Raw genomic sequence first — 26,640 nt, forward strand, 5'->3', positions numbered from 1 at the left:
CTGTGTCAAATAATTATTTGCCAGTGCTAAATTGTATACCAACTGATCTGTTTGGAGTTGCCAGCTTACACAGGTCAATAGCTCCCTGCTTCCGCAACCGTTATGTCTCTGGTCTGAGTGCTTTTGGTGCTCCGGGACCCAGACATGGTTTTTTGGTTTGTTTTGTATATTTCTAGGGATCTTGCTTTTTACATGCAAAGTTCAGGGCGTAGTGTTGGTTGTATATTTCCGTTGCAGTATAGTCCCACTGCTCTGGTCCTGGGAGTGTTGTGGTGGTGTGTTTGATATGAAAGAGATCATCAGCTGGGTTCATTCCTCTCTTATCTCCATGGTACTGATCTCTTCTTCGTGTGCTTTTAGCAGTGAGCCCCACTGTTGCCTTCTCTGGGCAAACAGGCTCTTTAAATGTTTGCTGGGCTCTCTTAGGGCTGGTCTACAATATCATGGTAAATTGATCTAACATACTCAACTTCAGTTAAATGAATAACACATAACTGAAGTCCATGTTGTTAGATCCACTTAACTGCAGTGGCTCTGCATTGTGTCAATGGAAAAATTCCCTGCTGTTGACTTTACTTACATTTCTTGTGGAGATGAAGCATACAAAGGCCACATCTTCACTAGTAAGTTCTTTTGGAAAATCAGACTTTTTCAAAAGAACACACGGCGCTTCAACACACAAAATGTGCTCTTTTGATCTGAAATTGAAAGAATGCAGCTCTTCTTCTGGAAGCCCTCCTCTGCACTCAGATCAGGAAGAGCACCTTTTTTTGAAAGAGCAGTCTTCGTGGAACCAGAATTATTGATCCCGGGCCTATTCACTCTATCAAAAGAGTGGATTGATCTTTCAATCTACTTTTTTGTGTGTGAACATGCTCTTTTAGAAGAAGAACTTCTGGAAGAGATCTTCAAGATCATCTTTTGAAATATTGCTGTAGTGTAGACACGGTTAAATGGATGAGATGGCAGCTTTCACAGAGGCACATCAAAGAAACATTGCCTTCATAAAACCTTGTAGTTGTTGGAATGGGTGGATTGCCCATCTAAAGCACAAGCAGGTAAAACACACCAGCTTGTGTCCTGCTAAGCAATGAATTTCCTAGGGATAAAACATCTTTTCTGCCCACAGTTCCTAGAGGGGACCAAGGGTTTTCACACAGCATTCTGTAAACACATATTGTAAAGTGGTGTGTTTGGCTGTCATGATACAGACTAGGGGATATACACCCAGAAATATCTCAACTGGAATCAGTCCCAGTGCAGACGTTGTGTGGAATATGACCATTTTTCTGCAGTGTTGTTGTGCTTTGTCATGTGAGGCTAAAGTAAGATGATTAATTTGTGGGTGCTCAACTCAAGGTTAGATTGAAGGTAAGACAGACCTTAAGACAAAAATTCCTAGGTCAGCTTTAACATTCTGTTGCTGCTTGAAGGTGCCATATCCTTAAATTGACATAAATAATCACAGTTGATGTTTACTTCCATGTTTGTAGAATTAGACTTTTTTGTTCACCTTTGTCCTGGAGCTAGCGTGGTGTCATTTAGCTCATCTTCAATTCAGACAAGGAAATCAGCTGCTGTGTGGATTATGGCTATATTGGTTAGTTTTGCAATATAACTGGGCCCTAAGTGTTCAGAAGCTGCATTGTTTAAATTTAAGAAGCTGTATAAAAAGTTTGGCAATGCAGTTAAAACAAAGTAGATATGATCTGTTGCAGAATGAAAATGTGTTAGTGTTTCCTGATAACTACTACATTGTGTTTGGTGATGGGGTCTCGCAGCACAGTATCAATAGTGTAGATAAGAATTGACCCACCTATGCAATAGCTTGCTGGCCTTGCCATGTGCAGGTGTGTGGACTGCATGATTAAGCGTACTGTGTATTCTTTGTCAATATGGACATGCATTTTTGTCTTAAATTCATGCTGGCAAAACTGTGCTCTAAGTTCTTTGCTGTACTGCCTGCAGCTATGTTCTTTTACAAAAGATGCCATTCCAAACTGGCCAGGGCAACATTTTTTAGAGCCCTGCTAGCAACAATCACATTTAAAAGTAGTTGTAGCATGACAGGGTCAGGCCAGAGGGCTACAGAAGAGTGATAGAGGGGAGACACATTAGCCACAGATCAAATAAGGCCCTGTTCCCAGAATAAACCAGCAAGGGCTGATCCAAAACCAGCAGGAACCCATAGACACAATCAGAGCAATTAAGCCAGTTAAAACATGTGGGACCAGTTAGGAGGCTTGTAGACTCTAGAGAGCCAGGTTAATCAGGACAGCTGGAGCCAATGAAGAACCAACTGAGACTGATTATAAAGAGTCTTCTTCAGCTGGCTCAGGGGGCTGGTTGAAAAGTAGAGGAGATACGAAGCTGTAGAGGGTCTGAGAGGTATAATAAGTGAATTCAGGTACCATAGGGAAGAGCTTAGGTTAAGGAGGGTGCTGGGGACCACTGTGGGGCAGTGGTACAGGTAACCATCTTTTTCAAGGAGCTGAAACTTGAGACATTTGCAGCTGTTATCCCATGGTCACTGGGCAAGTGCTCAGATTAGAGGGAAGGCCTGAGCTTCCCCCATTCCTTCCTATCCACTATACCATACAGGGGAGAGAGTGCTGTGGTGGAGGGGTTTGTCTTGCATGAATCACTTGGAGGGGCATTGGAGACTATGGAGTTTGGTCTTCTCTCTTTCTCGCATGCTGGCTGATGATGAGAGCAGGTCATCAAAACAGCTAACTTGAGGCTGCTGTAAGCCTCAGACAAAATAATCCTCTGAAAAGAACAGGACCCACCAAGCTAGAGGAGGACTTTTGTCACAGTAGGTACAGGACAGCCTCTAAATTCCTTGAGTGAGAAGTATAATAAAGGGTACACCTACACTACAGGGAAGATCAACCCTGCCACGATTGATCATCCGGAGTTCAATTTAGTATGCCTAGTAGGGATGAGCTAAATCATATTAACAGGGTGGCCCCTGTAGGCTGCGGTACTCCTTCCACTCTTACCCCCGCCCCCGTAAGGAGTCAGGGAAGTTGGTGGGAGCACAGGATTCTGCTGATGTCTGTTAGTGACGATGGCACAGAATCCTGAATTAAGGTACATCAACTTGAGCTACATAAATTAACGTAGCTGAAACTGCATACCTTAATTCAACGTTCTCCTTTAGTGTAGACTGGCCAAAGAGCAGCTACTATTCCAAAACTGTTTTTTCAAATGTTTAACTGTTTCCTGCTAAATTCTAGCGAAAAGCAAACATGGAGGAAAATTCAAATGATGTGTTGGGTTCTGGAGGATGTAAGGAAAAAGAATCTGAACTGAATCTTTATTCTAAACCTGATACAATTCAAAATGGCTGAAGTTTATAGTAATCCTTCAAAATCCAGCATTTATGGTGGAAGAATGAACTCAGTCTACACCATTCTGGCTTTTTAATGTCAAAGGTTACAACTTAAATTTTCATGAGGTGTGTGTGTGTGTGTAAAAAAAGAAAAGCGTGTTCTGCATGTTGTAAGGTTAAATATCTTGAATGTCTCTCATATATAAAGTAGTTACAAATGTTCTAGAATATAGTCTGTTAAATGTTCCTGAAAGTATAAAATGCATAATTTTAAGTTATATTTCCCATCTTTTGTTTCAGGTTTATGCTGCTGACTGTTGTGACAGTGTTCTTCTAGAGCTGCGGAAATACTTGCCAAAATATTTTGGCAATTGGTCGCCACCTACTGCACCTAATGGTATTGTTTTGATTATATGCTAGTTGCCCAGACTGGATGGGAAAATTTTGCAACTTTTCTGTAGCATAATCATTTTCCTTATAACATCACATGAGTCATTTAAATAAATACACTGTTGAAGAAAAATATTTAATGTAGGAAAAAAACTTTGTCCTTTAGATATTCGTAAGTATCTAAATGAGGCCAAGATCTAACACCTGAAATCCTTATATGTGTTACACCGCAAATATGTTGCACTTTTTTCCTCTGGTCTTTCTGCTGCGTCGTTGGACACAAAGATGTAAATTTGTTTTATAGTTAAGACATGAATTCGTATCCCCACTTTCTTCTCCTTTAACCGTATGGGAAGATACAACTGCTGGAACTGAACACTGGGGCTGTGTCTACACTAGCCCCAAACTTTGAAATGGCCACGCAAATGGCCATTTCGAAGTTTACTAATGAAGCGTTGAAATGCATATTCAGCGCTTCATTAGCATGCGGGCGGCCGCAGCAGTTCGAAATTGACGCGCCTCGCCACCGCGCGGCTCATCCCAACGGGGCTCCTTTTTGAATTGGAATAAGCTCATGGGAATAAGGGGACTTCGAAGTAGGCGGGGTCCTTTCGAAAAGGAGCCCCATCGGGACGAGCCATGTGGCGGCGAGGCGCGTCAATTTTGAAGTGCCGCGGCTGCCTGCATGCTAATGAAGCGCTGAATATGCATTTCAACGCTTCATTAGTAAACTTCGAAATGACCATTTGCGTGGCCATTTTGAAGTTTGGGGCTAGTGTAGACACGGCCCCAGTGTTCAGTTCCAGCAGTTGTATCTTCCCATACGGTTAAAGGAGAAGAAAGTGGGGATACGAATTCACGTCTTAACTATAAAACAAATTTACATCTTTGTGTCCAACTACCCAGCAGAAAGACCAGAGGAAAAAAGTGCAACATATTGAGCTCATGAGAATAAGGGGACTTCGAAGTAGGCGGGGTCCTTTCAAAAAGGAGCCCTGTCAGGACGAGCTGCGCGGCAGCGAGGCACGTCAATTTCGAAGTGCCGCAGCCGCCCGCATGCTAATGAAGCACTGAATATGCATTTCAGCGCTTCATTAGTAAACTTTGAAATGGCCATTTGAGTGGCCATTTCGAAGTTTGGGGCTAGTGTAGACGTAGCCTGTAAAGGCCATCTAAATCTTTAGCCACCTTTTAAATAGCAGTTTTACCTTTGTGTAATTCTAACTGTTGCTTGTGCTCCCTGAAGATAACTTGTTTTCCATATGTAAGTGTACAAAGAAATGCTACTATAATTCCTTTAGTTTCTGGTACTGCCTTTAACTTATATAATGCCTTCTTGCTTTTGTATCTGGACGTATGTCAAAGAGTTTTATTATAGCACCTATCCTTCTTATCGTTCATTTTTGGTATGGACTCAGCCCCTCTAGGGCTGTCCAGGATTGTTCTGCTGCAGCACATGGTGTGTGTCCTCACTCTTGGAGTGCCCTCCTCCCCTTCTTCAGCATGTCAGTCCCTTTTCTGGTCTCCTGATAAGTGTTGTCATCAGTCCCTCATGTTTATATGTTCTGTAACCACAGGGTTATCTTTTCATGCTTCCAGTAAGTTTCCACTCTCCGAACACCAGCTCCTTTGTCGAAGGGTTGGAGAATGCTGGTTCTCATAGGCTTCAGCTAGCCCGTTGTCCTTGGATGTTTCCACCTGAATGGCTGACTGTAAAAATCTAAGAACTGACTATTGTTTCTGCTCTGGTTGAGATGTAACACAGTAAGATATTAAAAAATGCAGGCATTTTCAGAAAAAACAATTGGATTATATCAACGAGAATTTATAAGTTGCACAGAAGGAGTGCCAAAATTGTCACTGCCTCTAGTTGACTTCTCTTCTTCCTGTCTCATCATGGTACCGCTCTGCCCAGGAGAGTGACAGCATGCGGCACTGGTCCCACTCTTCTCGCTGCTCATCAATCCCTCAAGACCATGCGTGTTAAGCTAGATATTGGCCACACTCCTCCAGTGCTCCTCCAGGAACAGCTCCTCGTTGGCCATCTTATTTGGTCTCTCCTGCCTTGTTTTATGGCTCTGCGGTGTCAGACCCTTAAGGCCTAGAAGAAATCTCTGCTGCTTCCCAGCGGCCTCGTAGTCAGCATCTCTTCTGAATGCCATGGCATACCAAGAATCTCAGGTCCCTCTGCTTGGTCATGTATGACAGCTACCTGAAAAGCCCCTGAGGCTACTGTTAACTGCCCACCTCGAGACTCTCGTCACCCTACTCCCAAAGCAGTACTCTGCACCCCCCGACATCAGCTGGAGAAACCTGTGCCTCCATTGGCATCCTCCAGCTCCTCCCCAAATGAGGTGGTGACAGGTGCTTTGATGTTGGGACCTCCGCCCATGGACTTCCAAGTACCGCAGGAACGTTCTCCACTGTGCAGCCACAAGCCTTAATCTTTCAACGGAGGAAGTCACTGAGTGTGGTGATCTCACCTGTGAAATTCTGGTCTCAGAGGGACCTTCATATTTGGCCCTTCCATTCAGCAATACCATTATGAGTGCTGCGTCTACTATTTGGCAGACACCAGTCCCTATCCCCTCCTGTTTCTCGTGCAGAAGAGCACAAGTACTTCATGCCGGTGAAGTGGTACAAGTACTTGTACAGCTTCCTCCCCCTTCTTGGTGGTGGATGGGTTAACAAAAAAGAGTGTCAGGGTCAACAGGCTCTATCCCCAAAGTCCAAGGAGACTAGACACCAGGACCTCTGGCAGAAAGGACCATCCCATTGGCAGCCTTATGCTTAGGGTGGCTAACCAGCTGGCCATCCTCAGCCACTACAACTATGACTCTGGCTGCAGCCCTCAAGTTCAAAAAATCCTTACCTGAGGACCTAAGGGAGCTGCTCTCAGCAGTTATGCAGGAGGACGAGGTGGTGTCTTGAATCTGCCTGCAAGCAGCTCTAGATGTGGGTGATGTAGCAGCCTGCTCTACTGTATCAAGCATAGCCATGCACCAGGTCACTTGGCTCTTACCACCAGGTCTTTTGCTAGAGGGACTGCAAGACCTCACTTCTGATCATGTGGTGTTATTTGCCCAGCAGTCCACGTGTACCACTGGATCTTACCCTGCCATTTCTAAGCGGGCTCTGCCCTTTCCTTCTGGCCTGGTTCACCATCACATCAGACTGAAGGTCCCTTTAGGACTGTATCTTTGGGATGCACCATCCCTTTCCATTCTGCTCCACCCCCTGCTTGCGTGTCCCTCTTCAGGGACTCTTCTTATGAGCAGTTCCTTTTCTGGGAGGTACAATCACTTTTGGACCTGGGGGCAGTGGAGGAGGTGGCACCTCTGTACAGGGGCTGGGGGTTCTACTCCCAATACTTTATAGTCCCAAAGGCAAATGATGGGCTGCAACCAATCCTGGACTCTGGGAGCTCAACAAGTTTGTGGTGTCGCGCAAGTTTCACATGTCTCTAGGGAGCATCATCCCCTCCATGGACCTGGGGGGGTGGGTACACCACTCTAAAGCTAAAGGACTCTTACTTCCACTTTTCCATCCATCCTTCCTGCCAGCAGTACCTCTGGTTCACAGTGGGCCACCTGCACCTTCAGTTTATTGCCCTCCCTTTGGGCTATCCATGGCTCCCCACGTGTTTACCAAATGTGTGGTGGTGGTGGTCACCTTACCCCACTGACATGGTGTCCAGCTTTACCTGCATCTGAATGACTGTCTCCTCAGGGCCCATCCTTTAAGTCAGGCACAAGCTCAGTGACAGTCACCAGACTCTGGACAGCCTGGGCCTACTCCTCAACCCATCAAAGTCCTCTGTCAGGAATGAGGGCGGGGAAGTGGTTAATCTCTTCCAGGTGAGCCAGTGGGAGTGGAGTGACTTTTTTGAACTGAGAACGGTTGCAGTTTAAGGGGTCTTTTGTCTGCTGGGGAGGCAAAGAGAGGACAGAGGGAGGAAGATTCTCCCAGGCAACTGAAATTAATCCCATAAATATCCTGGCTGTCTCAAAATCAGCTATAGAGATGTAAGTAAAAGGGAAATGTGTAGTTAGATACAATTGGGTTATAGTTATTTTGAAGTTGGTTGGACTGGTTATCTCTGTTTTCTTGTTGCCTTGTTATGTTGCTTTTTTTTTTTTTTTTTGGTTGCTTTGACTTGATGTGTTCTCCTTGTAATTCTTAAGCTGAACTCCAGGGAAATGTTTTCTCTGCGTGTAAACGCATGATTTATTTTCTCTTGTTTTGTGAATAAATTACTGTTTTTAAGCAATTGATCTGATATCTGTGTCCTGACAAGGGTCTCTGAATGTGTATGCCTTCGGCAAGAAGGACAGCTACTAAATTACAGTTCTTTGTTTTTAAGCCCTCTCCAGATGGAGGGCTAAGAGCTTGGGGGTACCCGCACGGGAAGATAGTTCCAGATATGTCTTTCTGGGTTAAGGGGTTTTTGTTTTACCTGGATGGTGGCGGCATACCCTCCAAGGTCCAGGGGATCTGTGACCTTGGGAAGTTTTAAAGTAAAGCCTGTCTATAGGCAAGGCGTATTATGTTTTTGCAGGCCCCCACTTTCTTCTCTTGGAGTGCCATAGTGGGGACAGAGCCCTGACCTCCTTGGTGATGCTTATTGAGAGAAGAGTTTGTCTGTCAGTTCTGACTGACAATACCACAACCATGTATTACCTCAACTGATGGGGGTGCATGTGCTCCTCCACACTCTGCTCAGGAGCTCTGCATGGCCCACTCCATTCACCTAGAGGTGTTCTATCTCCCAGGGGTCCACAATCATCTAGCAGATAGTGTCAGTCATTGGTTCCTAGCCCATGAATGGGAAATCTGCATGGATATCCTTCACTCAACCTTTTGAAAATGGGGCTTTCCCTGACTGGTCCTTTTCACATCCCAAAGCAGCCATAAGTATTTCCCACATTTTGCTCCTTCCATAATGAACGTGTTCCCCATTCTGACGTAGGGATTTCTCTGTGCCTTTTCTCCATTTTCCCTTGCGTACAAGGTGCTTCTCAAGGTTTGCAAGGACAGGGCAGACATAATCCTCATAGCCCTGATGTGAGCTCACCAGCACTGGTACCTCATTCTGATGGAGCTCTCAGTGCTTTCCCCCTCTCAACTTCCCCTGTTTTCAGACCTTATCATGCAGACCACGGCCACCTTCACCACCTGGACCTCCAGTCCCTTCACCTCGTAGCGTGGTGGCTTCATGATTGAATCCTGCCAAGTAGGCTTGCTCAGGGCCAGTGCAGTGGGTTCTTCTTGCCAGCTGCAAGCCATCTATGCAATGGTCCTACCTGGCCACATGTACATGCTTCTCCTACTGGTGCAATCAGTGCGACTTCTTACCTATGTCTCCCTCTGTCCCGTGGGTGCTAGACTACCAGGTCTTCCTGAAGCAGCAAGGCCTTGTTTCTTCATCTATAAAGGTCCTTCTGGCAGCCATCTTGTCCTTCCAAGAGGGTGGGTGCTGTTTTTTTGCACACCCCATGGTGGGGCATTTTCTCAAGGGCATGGATCAACTTCATCCACTGGCCTGGGACCTTCACCTAGTACGCCAGGTGTTTATGCCCCCTCTCCCCATTCAAACTTCTGGCCATTTGTTCCCTCTACCACCTCTTCTGGAAACTGGCCTTCTTGGTGTCTATCATGTCTACTAGAAGGGTATCCGAGACCTGTGCCCTCATGTCAGAGCTCCCAGCAGGAGCAACAGCTGCACTCCCACAATATGAGGTAGACACTTGCCTTCTATATCAATTGGGCCAAACCCTTCTGCAAGACCTCATAGCTGTTCGTGGCCATCACTGAGCACATGAAGGGACTCCTGGTGTCGTTGCAGAGCATCTCTGCCTGGATCACGTCCTGTATACAGGTGTGTTAAGGACACGTTCAAGTTTCTCCTTTGCCTGTCACGGTGCACTCTGCATGAGCTCAGGTCTCTTCAACTGCCTTCCTGACACACATTTCTCTACAGGAGATCTGTTGTGTTGCTGCATAGTCTTCTGTGCATACATTTTTTTTCTCTCACTATGTTATTGTGCAGCAATCCAGATGAGATTCAGCCATCTGGGCTACTGTCCTTGAGTCAGCCACATGTTGACTATGACCCCCACTCCTGGGTTTAGCTTGGGAATCACCTAGCTCCAATAGGCATGAGCAAGCACTTGAAGAAGAAAAAATGGTTACTCACTGTTGTTGTTTGAGATGCGTTGCTCATATCTATTCAAAACCCACTGTCCTGCCCCACTATTGGAGTGGACAGCAAGAAAGAACATAAGGGTACTGGGTCAGCTGGGTCTGATAGAGGCTGTGCATAGGTCCCACTCCAGGGGGCTCCCCACCTGACCCAGCTGGTAGTTGCTAGGGAAGAGTTTCCCACAGCTGTGTGTGCACGCACCTAACTTTAATAGATCTGAGCAACACATCTTGAAGAGCAGCAGTTACAACAGTGAGTAACCATTTTATCCTAAAGACCTGTTACCCCAGCACTTAAGTACTGCTCATGTAACTGAAAGATCAGGAGGAAAGAGACTTCTGATCAGGAAGTTAAGAACTGGGTATTATTAGTGGTTCCTATTTTCTTGGCTATAGCTGTTTTCATTATGTTTTATAACTTTTCAAATCAAGGCTTTCATCACCTCTTTTGTGTTAACCCATTTCAACTCTGGAAGTTTTCTGTAGCTTTTCCCTAGCTTACGTTATGCTTGGGGGGGTGTTATGTTTTCCATATTTCTCTAGGACCAATTAAACACCAAACAGAAAAATGTAATCATCAAATAGGTTGGTGTTTTTGATTTTTTTTTTAAAGCAAAAGTTCTAGGAGGGAGAAATGTTGTGTGAGATTTGTGAATGTTGACAGGAGGCTATGGTTAATTCCTGTGGACTTTACGCATCTTTTTATCTGTTAATTTTGTGTGTGAGATAAATATAGGTGGTCCCTGGTTGTTGTGCTGTTAGCTCTCTGGAACATTAAGAGTTATTTCCAGCTGGAGCTCTGCCCAGGTATCTAGCGTCCTGGCAGTGACTTATTCAGTGGCCTGCTGCTCAGATGGACATGGTTGAAAGATTAGTTCCTACTTCTTCTGGAGAAATGCATAAATCAGTTTGTCCTAGTTTAGGAGCTCTGCTCAAAACCTCTGTAGCTCTTTGCATACAAACTTCCTAATAAGGGAACTTCAGAAATGGTTAAAAGAGAGCCTGTGACTGGAAACAAGTCTCAGAGAGGCAGCTGTGCTAGTCTGTATCGGCATATGCTCCAATTAGTGTAATATATCTTTTAGTCTATAAAGTGCCACAGTACGTCTTGTTTTTGTGACTGGAAAGAGATTTCTTTTCTCATAGAGATAGAAGTTGCAGGGATGCCTCCTGTCCTGCTCACCCCCTGTTGCTGTGTGTAATGAATGGCTTGGTTTAAAAGAGCAATATGTGTTTTGGGCTTTTGTTATTTTTAACCCTCTTATTTTTGCTTGTTTCTACGGATAAATAAATTATACTTGTTTTGAACAACCTATTTCCTGACACTGCACTTACAGCTGGCTACAGCTGCTGAAGAGAAGCCTAAAGCAGTGACCAAACTCATTTGTACCCACTGAGGTAAAAAGAGTGTTACATGGGCATATGCTGTAACTTGCTGTTCCAGTTAAATGTGGTGTGAATTTCTAGATTCCTTCTGGAGAAAAGTGCAGTTGTAGGCCTATCACTTGAAGGAAGTGCCCACAGAGGAAGTGAAAGGGAGTCCAAAGGTATAAAGTTCATCCTGGAAGTATAACAGGATGTTTCCCCTTTTATTCACTGAGTGCAGGTAGTAGGCTCAGTTCTGTCCCTACACAGAACATGTAATCCCTGCTACAGTACAGATATTGGCTATAATACACAGGTGAAAGCATACCCTCAAGTACTGGATATGTCCAAGAGAGATGTATTGAAAAACTTCTGTAGAAATGTGTTTCAAAATGATATCTGAAGGAAGAGATGAAGGTGGATTGGATTGATGTGAGAAGAGGGGAAAGATGGGGGGAAAAAAAAGCAATGAGAATGAAGTGGCAAGTGACTAAATGAGAGCAGAACTGTAGGTAGCACAAAATTATGCAGGATCTTGAAGGAGTATGTGAGAAATTTGAACTTGATGCAGGAGAAGTGCTAGGACTACAGCATTCTTTTAAAAAAGGATCTTTAATCAAACCCTTGTGTTCTTGCAACACTTGCGTATTTTGGCATGGCTACTGGTAAATGGGTCATGGAAAATGAATGAAGTGATGGTTTGCGAAGATGAGGAGATCTCACTCCCCTGTTGTCATGTATGGCTTGTAAGTTCAAAATTGATTAAACAGGCAATAGGTGCCCACTGTGAGAGAGAAAGTACAAATCTGAAGACCAGTGGGAGATAAGAATATGTGTGCATATATCCGTAGGGGGCTAAATGTGTCCCTAAAGTGTTATAGTTTCAGAGTTAGATTTGCTGAAATCTTTTACCATAAGCATTTTGAATTAAATTTGTTATGTCGTGTCAAAGTTAAACTTACTCATGTTCCCGCACTGTTCTTCCTCAGCCCCTTTTCTGCATAGCCTGATCATGTTTCATGAAGTACAGCCTATGCATTAAGACTGGGGCAGCTAAGATACGGCTCGTGGGCCAAATCTGGCCCACCAAGCCTTCTAAGCCAGCCTGCAGCAGAGGTAGGAGAGGGTGCTGCCCCCCACCCTCAACAAAATGCCTCCGCTCCTGTTGGCCCGTTTCCATCCAAAAGAAGCAAAGATTTTCCTGGGGCCAGCAGCAGTGTGCAAAACTAGCCAATAGGAGCTGAGAGATTTTGCTGGGGGTGGGGACAATTCTTAAAGCTTCCCCCCGCCCCGGCACAGAGAGCCACGTGGAACAGCCAGTGGGCTGGGGTTGCTTCCAGGCAGGGAACCTTGCCTGAGAGTGCTGCTGGCCTAGGTAAGCACCTCCTATCCAGAGTCTGCTTCTGGCACCACATGCCAACTCCCTCCCAGACCTTGCACCCTTTCCTACACCTCTTCCCCAGGCCAGAATTTTCTCATGAACCCATTTTCCTTCCCAGACCCTGCACCCCAATACCCTGCACCTCTTTCATCCAAGCTCCCTCTCAGGCCCCACATCCTCTCCTGAGTTGCAGTTCCATGTCTCAAGCCCCCTTCTTTTCCCAACCTCCACGCCAGACCTCACACCCCCTTCATAGAAGTGTGCTGTCCTTGAGCACTTACCACGATCTTGGAGTGCCCCCATCCCCATCAAAAATTATTGCTCAGCTCTGCATTAAGACTAAGCAAATGTGTGGAAAGAGGAGTACATCTGTCTGGGAGCCAGAGGGCGAGAAACGTGGCTGAAATGCATCCTGGTCTCTTGCAGTCTCCCTTTGCCTCAGGGGAAAAAACTGTGATAGTTTTAGTTGCATTCCTTGCTGAGCATTCCTCCTGGAGTGATAGCAAATACTCTGCTCAATGGCTGATCCTAAAGGCTTTCTATCTCACGGTATAGTATCTGGCACCCATGAAAAGTGAAGACATGATCACACAAAAGCAGGTCTGAAAATGCCACAGAGGACATTTCCGATTAAATACACACAGATGTGATATAACATCTTGAATATGATTCAGTCCCAAAGACTTATGCAATTGTAAACAGCTGGGAAATTTCTGTTCTCTTTCATCTATTGCACACACTGGGCCAAAATGCTTTGTTGCTAAGTACAGATGGAAATTTCTGAATTGAGCTAGGATGCTCAAACTGATGAGAAGTGAATGGAGAACTTCTTATCTTGCTGTGGTAAGGATATGTGAGAGGTGTCTCCTTTCCCTAAATTCACAGTTGTCATTGTTTTTAATTCCACTTGTCTCATGTTTAAAATAATATTTAATTTTGATGATCCTGGGTACTTGTTTTAAATTTGTTAATGAGTCATGTGAATCAAATGTCTGAATTCCCTTTGAGCAATAAATTGGAATCTGATTCAGTGCCCGATAGGACTGCTGTGATTAGTGTGGTTTCCTGAGTCAGAAAGATTGGTAACTATTTTATCAGACTTAACTGCAACAAAATTTGTAAGTGCACAGTGCTAGTGAGTTATTTTTATGCAATGATACAGATTTGTTCTCCCTATTATACACTTAAGGTTAACATCTAAAGTGTCCATTGTTTTTTTTCCTCCCACACAATTCAGGCATAACTTACACAATAAAGTGCTTTGTTGTAACCTGCTATTAATCAATCTCTCTTTTTAACAGATCTGTACCTAAAACTGGAAGATGTTACTCGGAAGTTTAAAAAGCCCTGTATAATGGATGTGAAAATAGGCCAGAAAAGTTATGATCCGTATGCTTCGGCTGAGAAGATTCAACAACAGGTCAGCAAGTACCCACTAATGGAAGAGATTGGCTTCTTGGTGCTTGGCATGAGGGTAAGACTTAGTCTTTTGTTTTTCAAATTCATTTTATTTGCTGGCCTACTGCCAAGAATTAAAAAAAAAAAATTACACAATAGTCTTTTAGAAAATTAAGGCGCTTGAGTCATTTCTGTGTTGTTAAAATGTTATGCTGAGTAAATTCTCAAGTACCGGTATGTCATAAAATATATTTAGAAACACATTTTACATTTAAAACGTGTGTACCTGTACAATGTCCCTTCTAAGGTTCTAACCTTAAATTGAACACATAAAAGAGTCTGATACAGAAGTGAGTCAAATTAGAAATTTGTTTTAAAACTGAGTTTGGTTGTATCCCAAAGATTTACTTTTCACTTGTCATCGTGTACATTATGGGGATTATCAAAGCAAATCTTCCTTTTTAAAAATTATAAAGGCTATATTAGTTACTTTATCTAGTAGTAATCCCACATTGTGATGTGTTTGTTTTGGTACATGAAAAATAAAAATATTTACAAACAAAGTTTTTATGGAACATCTTGTCAGTAACACACACAATGAGGCGGCTTTTGACTTTCCTTTCAAGACCATGGCCCCTATCCTGCAAATGCCTACATTTGCTTAATTCTGTGCATCTGAGCAGTCCAATTTAATGTCAGATGAGAATCACACATGTACAGTTAAGCGTATGCCTAGCTATTTGCAAGGGGGGTGGCATCAAATATTGAATAGAAACACACATTTTTCTGAGACAAGAAGAAATTTGCCATTGACGTTCTAAAGAAACTGGGTGTGCAGACAGATGCACGCATCCATTTTCAAAAAACTGAATAGAATGTTAATGTTTTATTTGTACTTATGCTACTTGCTGACATTAGTTTCTACCACTACCAATAAACAAAGTCAATTTTTTGGCATCATCGGATCTCAGTTCATGAAGATATTGACCCATATCATGTGAAGAGACACATGTACACTTTTTTGCTAAAGGCAGTGCTCAACAATAGTCTAATTGACTTTTTCTTGAACTCAGCCTGTGCAGCATAGTCTTCCTGACTGTTTCAAATACAGATTTTTGATCTGTTCCATGAAGCCTTTTTTTTTTTTAAACTGTTTCTAGGGCTGTGTCTACTAACCCTCCCTTTTGAAAGGGGGACGCTAATGAGACACTTTGGGGTATGCTAACGAGGCACTGCAGTGAATATGCAGCACCTCATTAGCATAATGGCAGCCACAGTGCTTCGAGCGTGCCACTTTCGTGCGCAGCTCATCTACACGGAGTCCTTTTCAGAACGACCCCACACACTTGGAAATCCCCTTATTCACATTTGGTTATTTCCTTATTGCCACAATATATTCCAGCCACTTTTGCACTAATTATTGAGCGTGTGATAGACGCTGATGAATTAAAATAATGACCAAGGATTTTACTCGTGAAAATTTTTGCTTGTTTTTGCTAGCATAGGGTCATTTTCAATAGCTAGATGCTTCAGTTTTTCCTCCATTATCCTGTTCTCATGATGATCTAGATTTCACTTGAGAGCTAGTCTGTCTACACTAAAAAGAGCAGTCGACTGCTGAAATGTGATTTTAGCTATCAGTTTCTCCCATTGACCTTTTTTAATCCTTGTTGTTTGTGAGGAGTTCCAGGGTTGACTTTGACCCCAGAAAGCAGTTTCACGCATGCGCAAAACAAAACCCTTGAAAATTGACCCTGAGTGGGTCCATATTCCATGGCCGTGTAGACGTAGGCTCAGAAAGGATTTTACATTTCAGTGAACTGACGTGGTGTGATATCAGATTATTACTCTAGGAAAAAGAAAAGAATATAGACCAAGATGCAGATCCTTCACTAATTATATTGGGGCCAAAAAAGCACATTGTCTTGTTTTGTAGAGAGATTATCTATGTACTCATGAGCTGTATAGTCTCCTAATCTGACATTTTGATAGGGGAGTGTGTGTGTGTATGTGCACGCTTCTGCTCTCATGGACGGGGGGAAACAGCAGAGTGAGGAGGTAAAATGTCAATACAAAAAAATTAACTAGATTCCTGAGCACTGTATTGAGTATTTTCTCCAGGAGAAACAGATTTTTCAAACATCAACTTCTCAAGTATTTGGATGCTAGTATGTAAATAGAAACTCAAGGTAATACACATCTGAACATTGGTGGTGGTGGTTTTTTTTTTTTAATTAATTCTTTCCTATCTTACTCCAGGTCTAAAATAAGACTTTTTTTTTACTTGTCTTACTAACCCTGGAAAACGTGCCTGCAATCACCTTGAATAACTTCCTTTTATACTGAAGTGTTGAGCTGCTTATTCTGGATCATGAAGCACATAAAGGTTTTGCTCTCAGATCTATAAACATAATGGTGTAGTGCATTTAAAAAGTAAGCTTTGTAGCCTTGAGGGCAGTAGAGAGCTCCTTTGCATTAGAAGAACTATCACATGGACTACTTAGATCATCCTTAATCTTCTGCAGACAGTAATTTTGTACATTGACACACTTTTTAGCAGTCTGTCAACCAGATTATTCTTTTCAGCATGACTTTATTTTGTTACGGATTTACTGCACGCTTCAATTTGGCAGACATTTTCTGTTTGTATTTATACTAGATGAGAAGTGTTATGCTTCCTTGATTTTGTTTTCTCATTGTTGTTCTTTACACTCTTGTGTTTGCTAATTCATGAGGTTCTCCTTTATCCAGATGAGTGGTATCCTGTTACTATTTTAAGTTATATTTATTTGGAATATTTTTATCTTGATTTCATTTGGAGACAATAATATTTGATCTCCCCTAATACTACTGTGGAAAAAGAAAAATTAAGGTAAATGTTTGTCTTGGAGTTCTAATAAAGTCAGTGTCTAAATAGGCAGTGAGCCTTTATTGAATACGAATATTTAAGTGAATGAGGCAACAAATGTAGATAGTAAGCCAAAAAGGATCCATTTACTTGCATTTAGTTACAAGTTCAGAAGAATGCATTTAATTTGTGCGTAGGATGTTTTTCCAGGAGGGCTTAATTGTGGCAGCAGCAGCCATAGAACAAAGACCAGCTGCATTCCTGATATTACGGCTCAGAATTCTCAGTGTACTGTGGTTAAATTGAAGAGGGCCAATTTTCTTACCCACATGAAACACCAGAAGCTTATGTAGTTAGTCCGTGAAGGTGTAGACCTGACTTTGGCAGCATGTAAAGGAGACTTGTGGTACAAGTGAGATGGTGGCAAGAGGGCTTCATCTGGGATGGAGGTCCACACTATTTCTTGACTGCAGGCATTAGGGCTCCACCAAGAAGTCAAGATAGAGCTTGAGATCCTGCTTTATGCCTGAAATTTGCTGTATGGACGTGCTTGTGCAGGATTCACTGCAGAAGAGAATGGAGATAAAAGCTGCTTTATTTTGTTGAACCTCTGTATCTCTCTTCAGGTCTCTCTGTTAAGGGAGAGCAAGAAAAGGCTGTGGTTTGTAATGTGGGTTTCATGTTGAGAAGTGGCCTTAAAGACCACCATGTGCCCAGAGTTGTCTGTATAAGTAGCCTTCAAAGATCCAAAGCCTCAAAAGATCCAGCAAGTATAAGAAAACTGAAAGACTTTTGAAAGTTTCCCAGTTGCTTAAGTATCTTAACTGAATCATTTCATACCTTTTAACATGTTTATGGGCCACTAAAGTTTAATTTTAATGCTTTAAATTCCTGAGTTTATAACTGTTTTGCCTCTAATGCATACATCTCTAATGTTTTTACCCTAAACTGCTGATATCCTCTCTCAACCATAACTCCATTTTAAGGTATTGAGGCTTTTTTTTGTTTGTTTAGGAGTTGTAATATGGACAGGTGGTGCTTATATAAGATTGTATGAGAGAAGGTGGGAGGAGAATAAAATGACTAATCCAAAACAATTGGATTCTAGTCCCAGAAGGAGGACTGGAGATTACAGGTTTGCTGGAATGTGGCTGATCCTTAACTTTTATTCTTCTTGTTACATAACCTCTCTTTTCTGATCTGTAAAACACCATGTTTTATGTGTTTGTATAGTTCACTGACAATGTACCTACAATGTTTTTTCCTTATTTTATATTTGTGACAACTAGCGTTTACGCTCTGTCATTAATTGAGGTATGTTGTTCATGTGGATAATTCATTCCACTTCGGAGTTATAATTATCTTCACAACTGTGATTCATCTGGACACCATGATCTCTTATCGAGTGACATGGCAGTATTTGGATTTTGAAATCTGGTATAAAAGTGGAAGGGTAAAATAAAATTTCTGTTTTGTACTTAATGGAGAGTTTACTTCTTGCAGTGCACATTTCTCGTATAATGCACTCAAGCTGGTAATGGATTCACAAAACTTTCTACCATCCCAAAACTCCTCTGATGGTTTTCTTTTTCCTGTTCCTCCTGTTCTATTTTTGTTAAAAAACTGATTTTAAATGAATACTTGCCTTTGCAGTCGTCTACAATTTAGTATGCCAGCTATCAGGTGCATGTTACGTTGCCCTCTGATAGAAAAGATGATAAACTAAGTGTATTATAATAAAGAAAGTAGGAATTTCCTTGTTCTTCAATCTTTCCTCTTGGTACAGTTTTGTTGGTGATGATCTCTAATAAGAAAAGTTGGTGAATAATGCAGCAGATTGCAGAGAACTGCTCTAAGGGATCACATTTTTAGTTTAATCAGCCAAGCTGCCAGCACTGTTACATATTTCTTGGCTTTCATGAGCGTAGGAGGGCAGTGTGTAGACAGATTTAGAAGAATTGAAATGTTGTGATTGTGAGTGGTTCAAGTTCCATGCCATGCAGAATAGGTTTTGCTAAATGAAGCTTTCTGTTATGCAGTGTTGTACAAAAAGAGATCTGCAGAGGCATTTCAATAGGGCAGGGATTCCCAAATCATGCATCATGGTCCAAAGATGAGCGCCAACACAGTTCCAAGCAGTCTGCTGGCACGATTGCATTGCCCAGTCAAGCTCTTAGTATTTCACGTGACTCACGTAATTTAAGTAAAAACTATATAAATGTAACGTGTTGAGCTGTGTATGTGGTACAATGTATAGGGAAAAAAACTTGTATTTTTTTAAAAAGCAGGCTGCAGTATGTTTAATTATCACAAGTGGTGCATTTCACTGCAAGGCAACCTAGCAACAGACTGCCATTTACAACTGTAAAAAAAAAATAGCACACAGTATTTCAATATGACATGGATTTAATTTCGGCCGGTCAAATGATTTTGAAAAAAATGTGGTTAATTGTGCAATTAAAACAAACTCAATTATGTGATTAATCCCACTGTTGAACAATAATAGAACACCATTTCTTCTTCGAGTGTCCCCGTGGGTGCTCCACATTAGGTGTCGGGCTTGCCCGGCGCCTCAGATCGGATCTTCCAAGAAGTTTCTGCTGGACTGCGCATGCGCCGGAGCGCGCTGCTCCCTTGCGCGCTTCTGGCCATGTGCGCGATCCGGTCCCCACCAGTTCCTCTTAACCGCCGTCGGCTGCAGATGGAATCCGACTAGGCTACGGCCAAGTTAGCGTATTCAATGGTTTTAACTGTTTTTCTTTAAAGTTTTCAAGTTCTTAGGCTACTGTTAAGTTAGCCAGTTGTTATTTTCAAAAAAAAAAAAGAAACAACAAGCGGGACGGCATTCAGTCCAGTCCTAGTAACAAGCGGAGCACCGGAGGCCAGGAGCCTAGGGCCATTAGCCCTCCTGCCGCGGCAGGCTATCGGAGAGGGGGAAAACAGCACAGAGAAGGTGCTAAGTACCCCATTAACAACTGAAAGACTCACCAACAATGTCCTCTTCAGGATTCAAGAAATGTGAGTCTTGCCGAGAGGCAATGCCAGCGTCTGACGGGCACAGTCACTGCATAAGGTGCCTGGGGGAGTCCCATATCACGCAGAAATGCTCCTTCTGTGCAAAATTAACAGCCAGAGCAAGGAAGGACAGGGAGATGCGGCTTAAAATGCTGCTCTTCGACAAGGCCCTCCAGCCAGACGTGCCGGAGCGGCCGCAGCAGGAGGGACCCTCCGGGGCCCATAAAAGGAAAGCCGCCTCCCTCACCCCGTCAGCGCAAAAACGGAGGAAAGTCTCCCCAGCCCGATCCCTGCCGGCAGCAACAGCGAGCGGGACGGGAGGAGCGCACAGCCCCCAGCCGCAGCAACAGCTGATCGGCGGCGGCACGGAGAGCCACGTGGAGGCGGCTCAGCCTCCAATAATCAAACAGCCGCCCTGCACCGCAGGCAGGACGGCGGCTAAACAAGCGCCGGTACCGGCGGCACCGCAAGCAGCGGCACCGACCCCCGGGGAACCGGCGGTGCAGAGCGCGCAGGCACGCAGCCTGCAGGCACCGGAGGACACCGCCCGTGCGGCACCGCCCATAAGCATGCCGAGCACGGCGCGGACGGGGCCGAGATCCCCTACACGTCAGGGGGCGGAGCTATACCCTCAAGGGAGGGGGAAGGCTGCACACAAAACAAGGCACCGCAGCCCCTCTCCAGACAGGGCTGCAGAGTTGCTTTCTCTCAGCCCTCCGCTCATGCTGCAGACTCCAACTAGAAGGCAGGGGTCCCCCCTAGCCTACCTGGAGCCCCCGTCTCCATTTTTACAACCAGCCTCGCCCTGGCTGGGACCACCTTCACCCTTCCTGGGGTTTGAGCCGCTGGAGTACGATCACAAATCGCTCTCTCCAGTGTCCCAGGTCTCTCGACGATCTCGCTCCCCCAGACGCAGAGGATATGCACCAAGGGAGTTGTCTAGGTCACCTTCCCAAGCACAGTGCCCAGGCTGCCATGGTCGCCCCTATCACGCGGGGCATAGACACCACCAGCAATCTACCAGGGAAAGATCCCCACAGACGGTCCCGTATCCCCGAGGGCAATCGCGAACGGGGACAGAGACTCAAGTATCTCAGGGGGAACTGGTTATGGAACCCTGAGATTTTCCCTTGCAAGCTTCCAGCGAGCGGATGTACCATCACCAACAGGAACCGGAAGGGTCCAGAGAGGCGTACCCTAGTAGTTCCTCGCTCTCCTCCCTGGACGAGGCTACGGCCCCGGGGGACGTCCATCCTCCGGACGATCTCAAACAGTTTCAAGAGCTGTTTAAGAGGGTGGCCTTCACGCAAGGCATCCAGACAGCAGAGGTGCAAGAGAAACACCATAAGCTCCTCAAAAATCTGAGACCTCCGGCCTCCTCCAAAATAGCAATACCGCTTGATGAAGCCATCTTGGAGTCGGCCACTATGATATGGCAGACCCCTGCGACTATTCCGCCTGTCCACAAGAGAGCGGATAAGAAATACTTCGTGCCGGCGAAGGGCATGGAGTTCCTGTTCAGCCACCCACAACCAAATTCCTTGGTGGTGGAGTCGTCGGAACAAAGATCAAAGACATCTCAATTCAAGACAGGGGGAACAGACAAAGATGCCAAGAAGCTAGAGCTGTTCGGCAGAAAGGTCTACTCCTCCTCCACTCTACTGTTGCGAATGGCAAATTACGCAGCGCATCTAGCGAACCATAATTTCGACAACTACACTAGGTTAACCTCCCTCATGGACTCGCTTCCAGAGGACAGGAAACCAGTGCTCAAGGCCATCGTGCAAGAAGGCTACGCGGCCTCGACGACGGGAGTTCAGATCGCCCTGGATGTTGCGGACACAGCAGCACGCTCCACAGCTACAGCAGTGGTGATGCGAAGGGAGTCCTGGCTCCAGACTTCAGGTATACCGAGGGATCTGCAGGCAAAGATAGTCGACCTTCCCTTCGACTCGCAGAAGCTGTTTGCTGAATCAACTGACTCGGTCCTTCATTCCAGTAAAGATTCAAGAGCCACACTTAGGACCCTGGGGATTTACACCCCTCCATACAGAAAGAGAAAGTACTACCTTCAACAAAGACGGTACCAGTACCAGCAACAGCGTCCCCAGTACCACAGGGGTCACGAGCAAGAACATAAGAACATAAGAATGGCCATACTGGGTCAGACCAAAGGTCCATCCAGCCCAGCATCCCATCTGCCGACGGTGGCCAATGCCAGGTGCCCCAGAGAAGGAGAACAGAAGACAATGATCAAGTGATTTATCTCCTGCCATCCATCTCCTGCCCTTGTTCTGAAGGCTAGGGCACCATACTTTATCCCTGGCTAATAGCCATTTATGGACCTAACCTGCAAAAATTTATCAAGCTCTTTTTTAAACCCTAATAGAGTCCTGGCCTTCACAGCCTCCTCGGGCAAGGAGTTCCACAGGTTGACTGTGCGCTGTGTGAAGAAAAATTTCCTTTTATTAGTTTTGAACCTACTACCCATCAATTTCATTTGGTGTCCCCTAGTTCTTGTATTATGGGAAAAGGTAAATAATTTTTCTATATTCACTTTCTCCACACCATTCATGATTTTATATACCTCTATCATATCACCCCTCAATCGCCTCTTTTCCAAACTGAAAAGTCCCAGTCTCTCTAGCCTCTCCCCATATGGGACCTGTTCCAAGCCCCTAATCATCTTAGTCGCCCTTTTCTGAACCTTTTCTAATGCCAATATATCTTTTTTGAGGTGAGGAGACCACATCTGCACGCAGTACTCAAGATGTGGGCGTACCATAGTTTTATATAGGGGAAGTATGATATCTTTTGTCTTATTATCGATCCCTTTTTTAATAATTCCTAACATCCTATTTGCCTTACTAACTGCCGCTGCACACTGCGTGGATGTCTTCAGAGAACTATCCACTATAACTCCAAGATCCCTTTCCTGATCTGGCGTAGCTAAATTTGACCCCATCATGTAGTACGTGTAATTTGGGTTATTTTTTCCAACATGCATTACCTTACACTTACCCACATTAAATTTCATTTGCCATTTTGCTGCCCAATCACTCAGTTTGCTGAGATCTTTTTGTAGCTCTTCACAATCTGTTTTGGTTTTGACTGTCCTGAACAACTTGGTGTCATCTGCAAACTTTGCCACCTCACTGCTTACCTCATTTTCTAGATCATTGATGAACAAGTTGAACAGGATCGGTCCCAGGACTGACCCCTGGGGAACACCACTAGTTACCCTCCTCCATTGTGAAAATTTACCATTTATTCCCACCCTTTGTTTTCTGTCTTTTAACCAATTCCCGATCCATGAAAGGATCTTTCCTCCTATCCCATGACCACCTAATTTACATAGGGCGACATCAACAGCACCAGCAGTACAGAATTGCCAGGCGACGTTCCCAACAGAGCCGTGTGTCCTCGGGGCAGGGCCAAAGGCCACAAGTTTGACACACAGATCCAGGGCTGTGCCATCACTACCATCGCACAAGGTCATCCGAAGCGGTTATTCCGCCATCGCCTCCGACCATTCTACGACCAGTGGCAAAGGATCACCACAGACAAATGGGTCCTGGAGATCATAGCCACGGGGTACACCATCCCCTTCCAGTCGCTCCCACCGCCACAACCTCCACCCAGGCCCCACCTCCAGGAGGCCTCCCACGTAGCGAGGCTCAAGCAGGAGGTGGACCACCTCATGCTCATAGGGGCAGTGGAAAGAGTGTGCCGGAGCAACTGCAAGGGAGAGGGTTCTACTTGAGGTACTTCCTCACGGAGAAAAAGACAGGAGGCTGGAGGCCCATCTTAGATCTTCGAGGCCTCAACCGGTACCTGCGCAAGCAATGCTTTCGGATGATCACAATCGCCTCCATCCTTACGGCACTAGACGATGGAGATTGGTTCGCAGCCCTCAACTTACAAGACGCGTATTTTCACATAACTATCCATCCGGCTCACCGACGATTCCTCCGGTTCATGGTAGGCAAAGAACATTTTCAATACAAGGTCCTACCGTTTGGCCTCTCCTCAGCCCCCAGAGTCTTCACCAAGACCTTGGCAGTGGTGTCAGCCTACCTGCACAGACAGGGGGTATTTATATTCCCGTATCTGGACGACTGCCTACTCAAAGGGGCCTCGAAGGAGGAGGTACTACGCATGATACGCATCACAGCAGGCACGTTCTCTTCGCTCGGCCTGGTTATCAATCTGGCAAAATCAAAGATAGACCCCACACAGGACATAGAGTTCATAGGGGCACGCATAAATTCTATTACACCAAGAGTGTATCTACCAGAGACTCGCTTTTCGGGCCATCGGCTCCCTCATGCAAGTCATCACCTTCAGCCCTACGGTGCCGGTCCTGACGTGCTTACAGCTGCTGGGCCACATGGCAGCGGCGACGTTCGTAGTACAGAACGCCAGGTTACAGATGCGCAGCATGCAGCACTGGCTGGCGAGCGTCTACAAACCGGCAGCACACACCGTTCACAGGGTGGTGTCGCCCACAGCAGAGGTGCGCAAATCCCTGCAATGGTGGGTAAACCCCAAGAACTTGCTAACAGGGGTACCCTTCCACCAACCACAAATATCGGTTTTTCTTACTACAGATGCCTCCCTCGTAGGGTGGGGGAGCACACATGGGCGAAGAGGTGACTCAAGGGCTATGGTCCTCCACGGAGCAGTCACTGCACATAAATATACTGGAGCTCAGAGCAGTGTTCAACACCTGCAGACACTTTCGAGACCATATACAAGGCAAAGTAGTCGGGATCAGTACAGACAATATCTCCACCATGTTTTATATAAATCGGCAAGGAGGAGCTCGGTCCCATGCCTTATGTGCAGAAGCAGTCCGGTTATGGAACTGGTGCATCGCCAACAATATAATCTTGAAAGCCTCGTACTTACCAGGCGCTCACAATTTGAAGGCAGACCAGCTGAGCAGGCGTTTCGCACTCACGCACGAGTGGCAGATCCGTCCCGATCTGCTACGACCGATTTTTCACACATGGGGTTTTCCCCAGATAGACCTGTTTGCCACTCAACACAACAAGAATTACCCACGATTCTGCTCCAGGGCAGGACTGGGACGGGGGTCCCTTGGGGGATGCATTCGCGATCTCATGGAGGGGCCCCCTGCTTTACGCTTTTCCTCCCACAGTGCTGATCCACAAAGTCTTGCAGAAAGCCAGGAGGGAAGGAGCCTGAATGATCCTGATAGTCCCAATGTGGGATCGACAGCAGTGGTTCCCCCTACTCCTGTGCATGTCGGACCGTCCACCGATGCCCCTTCCGGTGGCGCCGGATCTGCTCACGCAAGCCCAGGGGTCCATAGTGCATCCGCACCCGCAAGGCCTGCGACTACAAGCGTGCTTAATCCATGGCTCAGCTCCCTAGAGAGCACACATATGGAGGAAGTGCAACAAGTCCTAGAAAGTAGCACGAGGACTTCCACCAGGAAGACGTACAAGCAGAAATGGACTCGCTTCACGGCATGGTGTTCTACCAAACAGCTAGCCCCCCTTTCGGTGCCTATACCTGTAATATTAGAGTATTTACTGGACCTCAAGAGAGGACGACTCTCACTATCCTCGTTAAAGGTCCACCTTGCCGCCATTTCGGCGTTCAGACACGAAGAGGAAGGGCACATGGTGTTCGCCCATCCCATGGTTACCAGGTTCCTCAAAGGGTTGGTAAACCTATACCCCCCTCGGAAACCGCTTCCACCTTCGTGGAACTTGGACCTGCTGCTTAATGTGCTAACAGGACCACCGTTCGAGTCTTTAGCCACGGTTTCCCTCTGCCTCCTTACGATAAAGACGACCTTTCTTCTCGCGATCACGTCAGCTCACAGGGTGAGCGAGCTTGCAGCAGTTATGGCAACGCCACCCTGCACTGTTTTTTCCAAGGAGGCGGTAACCATACGGCTGCATCCAGCCTTTGTTCCTAAAGTTTCTTCTGAGTTTCACATTAACAAACCTATTGTTTTACCCTCGTTTTATCCAAAGCCTCATAACTCTAACAAAGAGGCGCGCCTACACCTCCTGGACATGAGGAGGGCGCTAGACTTCTATATAGACAGGACCAAGTCCTTCCGGAAAACGGATAGACTCCTAGTCTCTCTCGCTCCCAAATCGAAAGGTGAAGGTCTCTCTTCGCAGAGAATCTCGAAGCACATCGTATCCTGCATGAAAATGTGCTACGAACTCAAAAAGACTCCTTTACTGGCCACGCCCAGGGCTCATTCCACTAGGGCGGTGGCGGCATCAACAGCCTTTTTCAAGGGCGTTGCGCTAAAAGACATTTGCAGAGCGGTGACCTGGTCATCCTATGACACCTTCGCCAAACATTACGCCCTTCATAGGGTATTCCAAGAGGATACCCATCTCTCGACAGCGGTCCTCTCGGGGACAAGCTTCACATAATCCGATTACCCACCTCCTATCTTGGGTTACTGCTGGGTAGTCACCTAATGTGGAGCACCCACGGGGACACTCGAAGAAGAAAGAAGGGTTACTCACCGTAGTAACGGTGGTTCTTCCAGATGTGTCCCCGTGGGTGCTCCACTACCCGCCCATCCTTCCCGCTTCGGATCTCTGTTTAGTGTTTTGCAGGAGCATCCGAGGCAGTTGGTCAAGGAACTGGCGGGGACCGGATCGATCACGTGGCCAGAAGCGCGCAAGGGAGCGGCGTGCACCGGCGCAT

The 26,640-nt window shown here is 45.4% G+C and overlaps 1 protein-coding gene across 1 annotated transcript in view; it reads left to right on the forward strand.

Moving 5' to 3' along the window:
- IPMK (inositol polyphosphate multikinase) overlaps nucleotides 1–26,640 on the forward strand; it is a 72,668-nt gene that overhangs the window by 27,071 nt on the left and 18,957 nt on the right. Inside the window, exons 3-4 of the mRNA XM_075000312.1 lie at nucleotides 3,635–3,731; nucleotides 13,973–14,145. Of these exons, the coding sequence (XP_074856413.1) occupies nucleotides 3,635–3,731; nucleotides 13,973–14,145 (270 nt within the window). The remainder of the gene's footprint in view (nucleotides 1–3,634; nucleotides 3,732–13,972; nucleotides 14,146–26,640) is intronic.

This window comes from Carettochelys insculpta, chromosome 7 (genome assembly GCF_033958435.1).
Source record: "Carettochelys insculpta isolate YL-2023 chromosome 7, ASM3395843v1, whole genome shotgun sequence".
Lineage (NCBI taxonomy): Eukaryota > Metazoa > Chordata > Testudines > Carettochelyidae > Carettochelys > Carettochelys insculpta.